Genomic DNA, 15,273 nt, shown 5'->3' with positions numbered 1-15,273 from the left:
TGGTGGAGTCTCACGCCTGTGTTTCTGTGCAGTCAGGGGGGGACATGACATATTGTGAATCCTGTAGTCGCCCTTGGAGTGCAGGAGGAGGAGGCGGCAGCTCTGGAAATGAGAGAGAGAGAGAGAGCAACCAACCTCCTTTAACCAGTGAGCTGGTGAACTGTGGCCTTCACAAAGGTACACTTTGTATTGGAAAATTGGAGACCTGTGGTGAAGAAGGGTCAAGCACAAAATGTCACCCAGTCCTTCTCTCCAGGAATGAGGTACTCCAACTTTTTGTATCTATCTTCGTAATATAGTGGGCCTCTGTTCTGTAATCTGTCTGGTGATGAGCCTTGACCTATGCAATAGCCTTAGAGTTGCTATCCTGTAAAGATCGGCAAGCCACTACTCAGTGCCTTTGATCTATTAATGCTGCGCAAATAGTCTATGGAATATAATGGAGACAGTTATAAATAACCATTTGGCAAAACAATTACAGCTTGATGATAGTTCAGTTGCCGAAACATTTTTCCCCCCATAGATGCTTCCGAATGTATTTATTTCTCCACTAAATTACCAAAATTTATAAATTGGGATATAATCCAGTTAGAACTTAAGCAGGGAAAAATATGAAAATGCCTTGCACAAATAGTTAATCAGGATGACACGTGCAAATGTTCAATAAAATGTTGAATGATTGGAGAATAAATTATAAATAATTTTCATGATATTTCCATTAATAAGTGTAGGTCATCTATTCTTCAGATTTGAACTTAGAGATTGAAGTGCTTTATTCAGTGTACTTCCAATACATTCTATGATGCAGAATAGAATCATGTACCTGGTAAAAATGCGAGCACACACGTATTTGGGAACACATCTTCGGAATTAGCTGCTGGAATTCATGAATTCTCTTATTTTCCGCATCTTCATCAGCTGTTGTTGTCCCCCATTTGCCCTAAATGGAAGAATAAAAATAAAATTAATGGAGACACAAATAATTCAAAATACTTTTCAAGATATTGATATGTTATAAAATGTTTCAGGGAATAAATCGTTTTATTTATATTCTATCAAGAGTACAAATGTATTGCATTGAGAGAAAAAAAAGCTACTTTCCCTCTGTCACCTTGTGGTTCTTCGAAACAGCAGGTCAATTATTTCTCAGCACAACCTTTCCCACACTTGATCGCCCACTACTCCACTACTCCCAATCTTCAACTTAATTTCCAATCCAAACCCTCTGTGAATTTCCTCCCCCAATCAATACCATGTTAACACTGAAATGAAAATAGAAAATGCTGTAAATACTCAACAGGTCAGGCTGGAACAAATAGCTAACGTTTCAAGTCGAAGGGCCTCCAACCAGAAACATTAGCCCCGTTTCCTCAGAAGAAAAGAGTTTTGTTTAATGTCTCAGCTGACAGCATCTCTCCAAACTAGAACATTGCAGCCTCTTCCTTGTAAATACAGAAAATGCTGGAAATACGCATCTGGTAGAATCAGGGGAGGGAAAAACAGAACTGCAGAAGCTGGTTAATATACAAAAGGCACGATGAACAGCGGCGTAAAGTAGCTGCCTTACAGCATCAGAAACCCGGTTTCGATGCTGACTACGGAGTTTGTACGTTTTCACCATGATCTGCGTGCATTTTCTCCTTTTTCCTCCCACACTCCAGGTTTATAGGTTAATTGGCTGGCTATAATTGTAAAATGTCCCTAGCGTGTGTAGGATAGTGTTAGCGTGCGGGGATCACTGGTCGGCGTAGATTTGGTAGGCCGAAGGCATTGTTTGCATGCTGTATCTCTAAACTAAGGACACAAAGTACTGGAGTAACTCAGTAAGTCAAGCAGCATCCCTGGAGAACATGGATAGGTGGATTGGGCCAAGACATGGATGAACATCGATCGGATCCAGACCCTTCTTCAGACTGATGTTATAGGGTGGGGGGTGAAGAACAATGGGAGATAGGAACGGGGGAGTGGAGGGGTGAAATAGGTAGGAGTCTGGGGAGAGGGGCAGTTTATGATTGTGAGAGCGTATATAAAATTGGAGAATTCAATGTTCATATCATTGTTCCAATGTTCAACACATTTTACCATATCTGCAGTGGCAGAACAAGCAGTATAATCCTCCAAATATTGTCTTCTGACACACTAAGGGTATGGCAGCTTGCACCAGAAAGTGTTTTTGCAAGAGTTAATTTATTAAAATAATTGAATTTGTAATGAATAGAGCCAAAGAGCTATGCATTCAATGAAAAGCTCATTTCATTTCTACAATTACAACATCCATTTTGCACACATCAATATACTATAGGCCTTAATGGAATGATATAATCAATGGCAATTTTGGAAGAGTTGGCAGAAAGGGCTGCTATTGATGAAGTCTTGGGAACAGATAAAAGCAATAACAATCCTCAATCTGCGACAAATCCCTTGCATCAGCTTTGTTCAATTGGAATCTTATTCTCATGCTCCGATTTAGGAAAGAAAAATGGTACTGTATCCCAAAGTAAACTATTGGTACTTAAGACTCATTGCTGAACTTGACCAACTTGAACTTGGTAGGAGATGTTTTAGATTAGATTAGATTAGATTTGTTTATTGTCATTCAGACCTTTCGGTCTGAACGAAATTCTGTTTCCCTGCAGTCATACATATAATTTAAAAAATGACAAAAACACACAATCAACACAAATTTAACATCCACCACAATGAGTTCACCAAACACCTCCTCACTGTGGTGGAAGGCAAAATCTTAAAGTCTCTGGCTCTTCCCTCTTTGTTCTCCCTCTGTGCCGAGGCGACGGTTCAAACTCCGCGGGTGGTCGCTGCCTCGCCGCAGCTCAGAGGCCGAGTCAGGTCTCCGCTGCCGCCGCCACAGCTTCGGTGCCGAGTCAGGTCGCCGCTGCTGCCGCCGCTGCCGCTGCTGCCTCGGTGCCGAGCCAGGTCTCCGCCGCTGCTGCCGCCGCTACCACAGCCTCGGTGCCGGGTCAGGTCTCCGCCGCTGCTGCTGCTGCCGCCGCCGCTACCACAGCCTCGGTGCCGGGTCAGGTCTCCGCCGCTGCTGCTGCTGCCGCCGCCGCCGCTACCACAGCCTCGGTGCCGGGTCAGGTCTCCGCCGCTGCTGCTGCTGCCGCCGCCGCCGCCGCCACAGCCTCGGTGCCGGGTCAGGTCTCCGCCGCTGCTGCTGCTGCCGCCGCCGCCGCTACCACAGCCTCGGTGCCGGGTCAGGTCTCCGCTGCTGCTGCTGCTGCTGCCGCCGCCGCTACAGCTTCGGTGCCGAGTCCGGTCTCCGCCGCTGCTGCCGCCGCTACAGCTCCGTTGCCGCCAGCTCCGCCATTAGGCCTCGGCGCAGACGGAGACGGGGGATACGACCGAAGAAAAAGTCGCATCCCCCGAAGGAAGAGGCCAAAGCATGTTTCTCCCACCCCACCCACATACATACACAACTTAATAAAACAAAATTAACTAAAACATGACAAGGAACAAAACGAAAGAAAAAAAACAGACGGACTGCAGGTGGGCCGCAGCTGTTAAGCCAGCGCCGCCATCTTGAATGTGAGGAGAAAATACAGCATTTAAAATGGAGGCTACATGTGCATCAGGTGGCGCCACCGGAGTGGCTGCCTCGGCAGCAGCTCGTCATTCCTTTTGCCTCTTAGTTATTTTTTAGTGCGTCTAAATGTATGTTTTAATATTTTTCAGCATGTCTTATATGTGGGAGGTGGTGGTGGAGGAATAGGGTGTTGTTGGAACCTGTTGATCTAATGACTTAACTCATGAACAGTAAGCTCCAAAGACTTTTATTAGCAATACAGTATAGGTAACTTCATCTTAACACACGAGTCAAGACTGGAGAAGGGGAAAATGGCTTTCTATTAAACCTGTGGGCGGAGCTACAGTATGACTCATAACATGAGTGACACTGATCTACTTCCTCCCTCTTAAAGAATTAAATGTCAGTACAAAACCATTGACTAAATAAGGCATGCATAGCAATTGATAAGCTGGAGGAAAGTCAAACATAGCCCGGGTACTTCACGGTGGGCTTGCAAAGACGATCACCATGTCTGCGATATAAACCTTCTCCGTTCTTCCCCACCAGGGACAGAGTTGATGGCATAACTGGTGGCAGAGATTGAAACAGCATTCCCGGTGATGAAACAGGGGACTTTGGCACAGGCAGAGGCGGCGTCGCCATCGGCAGAGCAGCCGTTTCAGAAGTGGGTTGTTGTGCTGGTACATGCGGACCGATGCCGCTGGACGTGGACGGAAGTACACTTGTACGGTCTGGATAATACAGAGGTGGAGCCTGCTCATTCACAGGCAGGATATGTTGTCTGTTACGTCTGTAGGTGCCGCCATCAACACTGACCAAATATGAGCGTGGCTCAGAGGCAGTTCCAGAAATTACCCCGATACGGGCATGTCCTTTGTCAGTTTGCAAACGAACCACCTGCCCATTGGTTAATGGTGGCAGCGGCCTGCTGGTTTTGTCATACCACTGTTTTTGAATGTCACGCTTTTGTTGCAGACTGGACTGGACTTCCGAAGGTGGGACCACCTGCGGGATCAATGCCTGATCTTCCACAGGCACCGTGGCTCGGGTCTGTCTTGACAATAAACGTTGAGCTGGTGATCCCAAGATGGGGTCGCGAGAGATGTTGCGTAGGTTGAGCAGGTCAGAATTAACTCTGTGGGATCGTTCCATGAGCTTGGCACTCTTGACAGCCTGTTCAGCCAGCCCATTCTACTGTGGATATTCAGGGCTGTTGGTGATGTGGCGAAAACCCCAGCGTGCAGCAAACTCTTTGAAGTGTTGGCTAGTAAATTGTCTGCCGTTATCAGACAGCAGTATGCAAGGAGCTCCGTGGTCTGCAAAACGGTGAGCGAGTTCTAAAACTACCCCGTGAGAAGTGGGGCTGCTAAGAAAATCGATGTCAAACCAGCCGGAATACGAATCTACAAGTACCAGGTACTGCTTGCCATGTCACTCAAATAAGTCAGTTGCCACTGTAGACCATGGGAGGGCAGGAGCCGGGTGTGAGAGAAGTGGTTGCTTTTGTTGATGAGGTGCCAAGCTGTTACACACTGCACAGGATGCCACATTCTCGAGGATGTATTCAGCCATACCAGGCCAGTAAAATATGTTTTTTGCTCGTAGGACAGTGGCTTCAGCGCCTGGGTGCCCTGCATGAACAGCGTTAAAATATTTGCTGTGCAGCGAAGCAGGAATGTGGCCTTTTACGATAATGCCATCCTGCAGTACTAGCTCATCGCGGATGGCAAAGGGCCGAAATGGCAGCGGTACATTGTAGTGCTTGTCCGGCCAGCCACGCTGAATGATGGAGGCAAGCGACCGTAAGGTACTGTCAGCAGCAGTGTGGGCAACCAGGTCCTCCACACAAGACGAGGGAATAAAAGACACAGTCTTATGATAAAGTTGTCATCTGGTGAGGGCGGATCCTCGCATGTTTTTTGGGGTGCACGCGAGAGAGTGCCAGCCAGGTGCATATCCTTACCACGTTTGTAGGTCAGAACAATGTCATAGTTTTGAAGTTGCACTCCGCTGCAAGTGTCCTAGAGAGGGATGAATCGGTTTGCTAAAGACGCTAACCAGAGGTTGGTGGCCAGTTTCAATCGTGATTGTATATCCGAAGATAAATTGCTTGCAGGTGAAAACGACCGCTAGCAGCTCCTTTTCAATTTGGGCGTAGCGTTGTTCTGTGTCAGTCATGGTGCGCGAGGCTTAGGCGACAGACTTGTTGCCGCTACCGTCATTTTGAAGGCATGCAGTGCCAAGTCCGTGTTGTGAAGCGCCACGTCAGTGTGACCAGTCGTTTAGGATCAAAATAAGCGAGAGTAGGAGCACAAGACATCTGCTGCTTAAGAGTGTCGAACGCCCTCTGCTGTTGTTCATGCCAGGTCCAAACAGTGTCTTTGAGGGTAAGCTGGCGCTTACCTTTTTGTCACCACAACCATGATCGAGACCCAGAAGGGTCTGCGATGGTGGCAAATACACCCAGAGACACCGTTCTGTTGAGTTCACTTTGTACAGGGTCCCACATATCATGGGAAATCCTGTCTACTGGACGGGCAACTGGAAGTAACTCAGTGTTAATCGTAATTGTGTATTTAACAGGCAACCTGCCCAGCTTGTCGTCAAATATAGGTTTGTATTGTGTCAGGATTTGTTGAGTAAAGTCACAGGTTGTAGTCAGATGACAAACAGAAGGGCTGAAAGAGACCAGTCCCAGGTCATGATAGGACTTAACACCAAGCAGGGATGGCTCATTCTCACGAACAACATAGAAATTCAGGTTGTGGACATGTGTGTAAAAACAGCAGCATAACTCAACTTGACCGATAGGGTGCACTAGACCTCCTGCAAATGGGAGAAGGGAGGCAGCCGTAGGAGTGATAGTCTCTGTTTTTTGTATCTTTTTCAGTTCAGATAAATACATAACGTTGCACCTGCCGCCGGTATCAACTTTCAGGAAAAAATTATTGCAATTAACGAGCGAAGCCACCCTGGGATCTTGATGTTATGTGGTAGATCAGACAGGGAGTGAACATCCAAATCAAAATCTAGCAGCTTGCAAATCCGTGGGAGCTGGTTGAGAGTGCTCCAAGAGCAGGTTCTCATGGTCGAGTGAATTGACAGAATGTCTTGTTTGAACAAAACAAACACAGTGACAACATGTGTGACACTGATCTACAGGGAAAACCGTTTTTCTTACCTGGACGGGGATGCATCTTTTCTACCTGTCACCCACCCATTTTACATAATGGAGTATGTGCCTGCATGCAGCAACGATCTTGACAAAATTCAGCTCGTCTAAAACGAGGTCTGTCAATAACCATCCCAAAGGGAGACTCCAATCATCTTCTCATTATTTTCAAAAGCAGTGCCATCATCCCCTGTAGATGGTTTATGCATGCAACCTATAATGTAGCTACCTCATCACCATTAACACGCCCTCTCACATCAGTATAACTGTGATCTCCTCCCTTCTCCTCCTCCCATTTTTGTCCTGGTACGTCTGAAGGCTGGGTGCAGCCAGTACTAGGACGTGTGTGCCATATGCTATATTAAAGACTACAGTAAAGGTTATAGTGTGTCAGACTAGATTCCTTTACATGGTGTCAGATAGTTAGTTAGACTCGCGTCTCCCGTTTGCCGGTTTTTATTTTACAATTTGCCCGGTGTTCCTCATCAGTTTTGATGGCCTCCTCGTGCAGGAAACCCTCTCCCCTTGTCTTTGATGCTGACATTGCGGAGCGATGGAATACGTTTGTGATGGACTACACTCACTACGTTAATATTGCGCACAGAAACGACCCTGCTGCGGTCCGTGCCTCCCTCCTGCTTAATCTCGCAGGTCCAGATGCCATGAAGAGAGCTCGAGCTTTCGTTTATGATCCAGAGGTCCTGGATGCTAACGGCCAGGTCGCTGTGCCCGCTGAGTCTGCCGACGACCCGGTATGTCTTTTACGTAAATTTGACGAGATTTGTGACCTGCCCTCCAACCGCATATTGGAGCGGTCCAGGTTCTTCACGCGGAAGCAACAGCCTGACGAGCCTGTCGAGTGTTTCATTGCTGACCTGCGCTATCTTGCTCAGTGGTGCCGTCTTGAAAATATGTGTGATCAGCTCACCAGGGACATTCTAGTTACTGGCATGTTAGACCAGAAGTTACGTGCTGATTTGCTGCAAAGACCTGACCTGACCCTGACTCAGGCAATGCATGCGTGTCGCATCGCTGAGGTGGTAACCCCTACACATGGGGCGAGGGGATTGGACAGCCGCGCTGTCAATCTGACTGGTGTTACAGGGCCACGACGTTCGCAGGACGGTTCCCGCCCTACACCGCGACCCGCCCGTCCATCTCGGGACCCGCGGGCACCTAAGTGTCCGAATTGCAACTATGCCCACCCCGTTCAGTCTCAGTGCCCGGTTTTCGGAAAATCCTGCAATTTCTGTAAGAAATTTAATCATTTTGCTGCAGCCTGCCGTTCCCGTGGGAAAGTTCCACCAGCTACCAGGCAAATCCTAAACAACCTTCAGCAAGTTGATAGTGAAATGGACTCTCAATCTACTGCAGACACTGCCCACGAGTCAGCGCTCGAATATTCCATGGGAGAGTCCAGTGTTTACACTCTCCTTCACAGCCTCTCCAGCCTCCCTGATCCTTCTGTGCTCGTTACGTAACAAGTCATTCTCTGCTAAGTTAGATACGGGCGCAAAAGTGAATGTTATGTCAACATCATTGTTCAACAAGATAAGAAATAATGAGCTGTTGACTCCCGATCGCTCTGTTTTGCGCGCCTATGGGGGAGAGGAACTAACACCTGTGGGGAGGGCCTCTTTCCACTGTGTGCTGCAGAAATCATCCTGTAACCTGTCGTTCTTTATTCTGGATTGCGACTGTGTCACCTTGCTGAGCAACCAGACCTGCCAGGATCTCGGTCTGGTGTCTTTCGACCGGACAGTTCACGAAGTTCATGCCGTGATGGACCCGCTATCCGAGTACCCGGACCTCTTTGACGGTAAGCTGGGGAAGCTGCCGCTAGTGTACAAGATTGCAACTGACCCCTCCGTGATGCCTGTCATTCGCCCGCCGCACAGAGTGTCATTCGCCATGAAGGACAAGGTAGAGGCTATGCTCAAGGACATGGTTGATATGGGTGTTCTGGCGTCAGTCAGCGAGCCCACCGAGTGGGTCTCCACGATGGTCGCTACAATGAAGAAAGGAAAGAATGAGATACGGGTGTGCATCAACCCCAAAGACTTAAACTTGGCTATAAAGCGGCCCCACTACCCAATGCGGACCGTTGAAGACGTCGCTGCCCAAGTCGGACAAGCAACGGTGTTTTCTGTCCTCGACGCCAGGAGCTCGTTTTGGCAAATACCCTTGGACAAACGCTCCTCTGACTTAACAACCTTCGGTACACCCTTCGGCAGGTTCAAATTTTTGCGGATGCCGTTCGGCATCAACTCCGCCAGCGAGGTATTCCAGCGCTCCATGGAGCAACTGTTTGCAGGTCTGCCCTGCGCGATTATTGTGGACGACATCCTGGTCTGCGGCAGAGATGTGGCTGAGCATGACCGTAACCTCCGCAGAATCCTTGACCGCGCCAGGCAGGTAAATCTCAAGCTGAATCCGTCGAAGTGCCGTTTTCGTGTACCCGAAGTCCAGTACGTTGGCCACATTTTCACAGCAAAAGGGTTGAAGCCCGACCCGCAAAAGACGAGCGCCATCTCTGAACTGCCCGCGCCCACTGACATTGCTGGTCTACAGCGATTCCTGGGCATGCTCAACTGCCTGGGGAAATTCATTCCAGACCTCAGCGAGTTGAGCGCACCCCTGAGACAGCTGACTAAAAAAGACATTGCCTGGTCCTGGTTCCCACACCACCAGCAGGCTTTCGACCTGTTGAAGAAAAAGTTAATCAGCACTCCCACTCTGCGGTTGTTCTTCGATTTAAAGCGTCCGTGGTGGTGACATGTGATGCCTCACGTTTTGGCCTGGGTGCTGCTTGTCTGCAGCCGCATGATGATGGTTCTCTGCAGCCGGTCTCCTATGCCTCTAGGACCATGACGGACACGGAGCAGCGCTACGCGCAGATTGAGAAGGAGCTGCTGGCGGTTGTGTTCGCTTGTTCGAAATTCCGTGACTTCCTTTTTGGCAACCGTTTCACTGTCGAAACGGATCACCAACCTCTGGTAACGATCCTCAACAAACCGATTCACGTTGCTCCCGCAAGGCTGCAGCGGATGATGCTGCAGCTGCAGCGTTTTGACTTTAAAATCGTCTACAAAAGGGGCACCGAGATGCATGTGGCTGACGCCCTGTCCCGGGCCCCCCGGACCACACGCGACCAGCACCCCTTTGAACAAGATGATCTGCAGGTGCTGAACGTGAACTTTGTCCCTTCTAAGCAGCTCCAATGCCTGGTTGCGCACACCGCTGACGACCCCGATCTTCAACAGCTTGCCGCTGTCATCAGGCGCGGATGGCCTGCCAGACGCACCTCTTTACCTGCTGCCGTTCACCCCTCTTCCTGGTTCGTGATGAGCTGGTGCTCATCGATGGCATTATCATCAAAGGCCACAAGGTTGTCGTCCCTGCCTCCCTCTACGACCTGTACTACAATGCTGCCCACATGGGGCATCCGGGGGCCGACGCCACTGTCTCGCATGCCCAGGAACAGTACTATTGGCCTGGCATGGCGAAGTACATCAAGGCCAGAGTGGCCTCCTGTCCGGACTGCAATTCTCTTGACCCGCATCAGCAGCGTCAGCCGCTGCTACAACAGCCTGCCCCCGACATGCCTTGGTCCTCACTGGCTGCCGACATCTTTGAATGGCGTGGGAAACAGTACCTTGTTTTGGTGGACTCTTACTCAAACTGGTTCGAGGTGGACCTTCTCCCCGTCATCACCTCGGAGATGGTCATCAGCAAGCTCCGTCGCCACTTCGCCACGTTTGGATCTCCTGTCCGGCTACAGACTGACAACGGCCGCCAGTTCACCAGCGCTGAGTTCAAAGCCTTCGCTACAAAGTGGAACTTCGACCACTACACCAGCAGTCCAGAGTACCCGCAGAGCAATGGCCTGGCTGAGCGTGCTGTGCGCAGTGCCAAGCACCTGCTTGAACAGTCCTATCTCTCTAACGGTGATTTCTACCAGGGGTTGCTGAACCTTCGGAACATTTCCAGAGACTGTACGATTAAATCGCCTGCCCAAAGGCTTATGTCCCGTGTCATTCGCCCGCCGATGCCGATTGCACAGCAGGCTCTGGTGCCCAGGGTCCTGCAACCTTCTGCCGTCCAGCAGCGCATCGCTCAGAAGCACGAAATGCAACGCCGCTCCCACGACAAGTCCAGCCGTCCTCTCTCCCCACTACTACCAGGCCAGGTCGTCCGTTTGCAGACGTCCACCGGTTTCTCCAAGCTCGCTACCGTGGTGGGGGTCGACGATTCGCCGCATTCCTACTTGGTGGACTATGAGGGCACTGTCTACCGGCGCAGCCGCCAGCACCTGTTGGAGCCGAAACCTCCTCCTGCTGCCCCTTACTCGCCTCCGCCTGCGGTGCCCCCCGCCCATAACGTGCCCCCTGCCCGTAACATGCCTGTAACCCCTCCCGTTCTCCGATCCGCTCTCCTCCTGCGCGTCTTTCTCTCTCTCCGCCTGCTGCCCGCTCCTCCCCTCCTCTCTCTCCTGGTTCTCCCATTCCTTCCGGGTCCCCCTTGCTGCCGGGGTCCCCGCTGCCCTTCTCTTTCTCCCCTGCTCCTGTTTCCGGTCTGCCCTCTCTGCTTTCGGATGGGGAGGGTGAGGGTGCTGTGCGCACCCGCTCGGGTCGGATCGTCAGACCTCCGGATCGCTACAGAGACTTTGCCTAGTTTTGCAGGTCCTGTATAATCAACCTGCTGTTCTTATAACTTTGTTTAAATTGTATGGGAAAGGATGTAGATGGTTTATGCATGCAACCTATAATGTAGCTACCTCATCACCATTAACACACCCTCTCACATCAGTATAACTGTGATCTCCTCCCTTCTCCTCCTCCCATTTTTGTCCTGGTACGTCTGAAGGCTGGGTGCAGCCAGTACTAGGACGTGTGTGCCATGTGCTATATTAAAGACTACAGTAAAGGTTATAGTGTGTCAGACTAGATTCCTTTACATCCCCCATTAACAATAAAACATCAGCTACATAATATTGGAGCCATCACTGCAGAGAATGGGCATTCTATTGTGAGCAACATGACTTCTAAATATCTGAAGTCTAGGGAAGTAATGGTGGGAGATTTTAATTGACCAAATACAGTAAAACTCCTATAACCTGCTTTCAGACCATTTGGAGATCCCTGTGCAGCAAACTCCAGGTAATGTTTGCTACACGCCCTTCCGACTTGCTCGAACCCCAGTTCCCATGCTCGGTTTCTACTCGTCAATTTCCATGCTTATTTCAACATCTTCCTGAGGGTTCATCCAGAATGAACATAAAATGCCATCTTTGCCAATTATGTGAAAATTCGGGAAACAAATTGGAAAAAAATGTTGGGATACATTGATGTGAAAAAAGGCAGATATAAATGGTAATAAAAATAAAAAAACAGCAAATGCTGGTTTATACCAAAGCTAGACACAAAATGCTGGAGTAACTCAGCGGGTCAGGCAGCATCTCTGGAGAAAATGGATAGTAGATATGTTACAAAACTTACCTTCAGCAGCGCTGCAGATGTCGCTGCCCGTGTGCGCGACTTTGCCGCCTTTGAGAGGGGGGCGGGTTTAAAATGCCTTGTTTCTCTAGCCTAATCAAATCGATTTCTGTCAGGCTGTTTAGCTGCTAAAGAATAATCGCTTCGACTGCTGTTTTATTAAGTTTCTTTTAAACTGCACTGAATATTTTACGATGTGACAATAAATTAAAAATTAAATTAAAAATAATCTTCTAAAGCCGTCAACGCCGACAACGGGGACGGATTTCATGTACGGGACAGGTAAAGGAAAGCAGTTTATTTTATATATAAACTTGCTTCTAAGGATGCCTTTAATCAAAATTTCACGTTGCAAAAATGTAATTATGTAAATATACGAACCGGCAGTATTTTTCCTGCCGATATGAGGTTTAAATTCACCGCAACCGCAACGTTCCAAACCAGCGCGTTCCACAAAAACCCACTCGCAAGATGATTTAAATGCCCATTAATTTACGGGAATTAAACACTAAATTCCTTCCATTTGGCTTATAAATTCATGACCATGATATTTAAAAATCATGTTATATTGTGAATTATTGTGTGAATGTTATTTGAACACTTAGGCTATTTAAAAATGTTAACTTTTTCTTAAGAAATGGATAGATGTGTCGATCTAGTAATTGAATTTTGTAATTAGCTACAATTGGGTAACTAACTAATGATATGCTTTAATTTCAGGTCATCCAAGTAAGATTGTTTCATATTTGTTTCAGAATGCTTCAATCTATAATAACTGAACATTTCATTCAGTTTCTCTTACATTTTAAGAAATTTATGGGCTTTTGACTGTCCTTGATCACAGCTTTTGTGTTAAGTCAATGGAAAAGCAAGATGCTAATTTCAGAGTGTGAAAATGGTCATAACGTTTTTAATACTGAAGATATGAAAGCGAATTAGGTGTCAAATTAAAGTTCTTTTTATGCCTTATCTGATGGGATAAATTGCAGACTTGATTTTTAAAAATTCCAAAATTTTGTAACATTGCTATGGATAGGTTCTTTAGACGTGTCTGAAGAAGGGTCTTGACCCAAAACGTCACATCCAATTTCTCCAGAGATGCGGCCTGACCCAGAGTTACTCCAGCATTTTGTGTTTATCTTTCTTACATAAATGGTGCTGGTTATAGATCCAGTCTAGATGTTTGTTATTGTTAACGATTTACTTCCTGTTGTTTGTAAATTCTGACATGATGCAATGTCTTCAGCAACATATCTTTCATACCTCTGCCTGTCTTTCCTTCTTTAGCTCTGCGTATTTCAGCCGCTGATGCAACTCCTCAAGGGCCGAGTGATACATGGACTCTTGTGCACTCTGGAACTCCAGGATTCGATCAAACAATGCACGAAGCTGAGTTAAGAGCTCCTTAAATAGAAACGAATAGAACAATCAGAAGAAACTTGCATTTATTTCCATTGACAGTTAGGTAATTTTGTTGCTAGCCACAAACACTTGGGAGATTAAAACCTGGAAATGTCCACTTAGGGTCTTTCACAAGCAACCTTTACAGAGAGGCTGGTGCACGTATGGGATGAGATGCCAGAGGAAGCGGTTGAGGCAGTTTCAATTACAACATTTTAAAGACGCTTGGACAGGGGTACATGGCAGGAATGGTGTAGGGAGATATGGGTCAAATGCAGACAAATTAGAGTAGCTAGATGGGCATTGTGGGCTGCATGAACGGGTTGGAAGGTAGGACCTGTTTCCGTGTTGCATGACTCTATGACACCACTCTCTAGAATTTAGGAGATTGAGAGTGGATCTTGTAGAAACTTACAAAATTCTTAAGAGGTTGGACAGGCTAGATGCAGGAAGATTGTTCCCGATGTTAGGGAAGTTCAGGACAAGGGGTCACAGCTTAAGGATAAGGGGGAAATCCTTTAAAACCGAGATGAGAAGAACTTTTTTCACACAGAGAGTGGTGAATCTCTGGAACTCTCTGCCACAGAGGGTAGTTGAGGCCAGTTCATTGGCTATATTTAAGAGGGAGTTAGATGTGGCCCTTGTGGCTAAGGGGATTAGGGGATATGGAGAGAAGGCAGGTACGGGATACTGAGTTGGATGATCAGCCATGATCATGTTGAATGGGGGTGCAGGCTCGAAGGGCCGAATGGCCTACTCCTGCACCTAATTTCTATGTTTCCATATGTCAATAGTGTGAAGAAGTATTTTCCATTAGCCCAGTTAATGAGGCCCAGGCCATCACACAAACCAACCTATCGATTCCATTTATACCTCACGCTGCCTCGGCAAGACCAGCAGCAAGCCCTCTTCTCCCCTCTCCCATCAGGCAAAAGGTTTATAAGTGTGACGCACACCACCAGATTCAGGGACAGTTTCTTTCCGGCTGTTATCAGGCAACTAAATCATCCAACCACAACCAGAGAGCAGTGCTGAACTACTATCTACCTCTTTGATGTTCCTCAGACTATCCTTGACTGGACTTTGCTGGCGTTACCTTGCACTAAAAGTTATTCCCTTATCATGTGTCTATACACTGTAAATGGATTAATTATAATCATGTATTGCTTTTCTGCTGCCTGGTTAGCACGCAACAAAATGCTTTTCACTGTACCTCGATACATGTGACAATAAATTAAACTGAACTGACTATTTTCTCTCCCCAGCACTGCACATACTGCACTCGCCATCTACAGAATGTTCCACGGCACCTCACCAAGACTTTTTCAGCAGCACATTCCAATCTCGGCAACAACGGTAAACCCTGCGATAAACTTCATTATGAACCCACTTAGTCCCAGTTATCAGGACCTCCCACCCTACCTTTTGCAGACTACACCTCCCTAGTCTCAATTTCCCTGTCTTTGCTGCATCTGCACCCAAAATGAGGCTTTCCATTCTAGGATCCAAGATGATCTTTCTTTAGTAAAAATGGTGCTCTCCCCGCCCCTTCCTGCTGTCATAGATGAATAACTCATCCACGTCTCCTCTGTGCCCCGTAGTTCTTCTTTTGCTCTGCAGTTCCTTATCACTAACAAACTCTATAAGTAGTAGACAAA

At 47.7% G+C, this 15,273-nt stretch overlaps 1 protein-coding gene across 1 annotated transcript in view; it reads right to left on the bottom strand.

Annotated features, from left to right (window-relative positions):
- The window catches only part of tubgcp3 (tubulin, gamma complex associated protein 3), an 83,471-nt gene that overhangs the window by 9,556 nt on the left and 58,642 nt on the right, over positions 1-15,273 (bottom strand). The window contains exons 20-21 of the mRNA XM_055636607.1: positions 13,478-13,618; positions 824-940 (exon numbers count right to left, since the gene is read on the bottom strand). Coding sequence (XP_055492582.1) covers positions 824-940; positions 13,478-13,618 — 258 coding nt within the window. The remainder of the gene's footprint in view (positions 1-823; positions 941-13,477; positions 13,619-15,273) is intronic.

Source organism: Leucoraja erinacea, chromosome 6 (assembly GCF_028641065.1).
Source record: "Leucoraja erinacea ecotype New England chromosome 6, Leri_hhj_1, whole genome shotgun sequence".
Taxonomy (NCBI): Eukaryota; Metazoa; Chordata; class Chondrichthyes; order Rajiformes; family Rajidae; genus Leucoraja; species Leucoraja erinaceus.
Note: the sequence above shows the minus strand (reverse complement) of the source record. Positions and strands in the feature narration are given on the sequence as shown.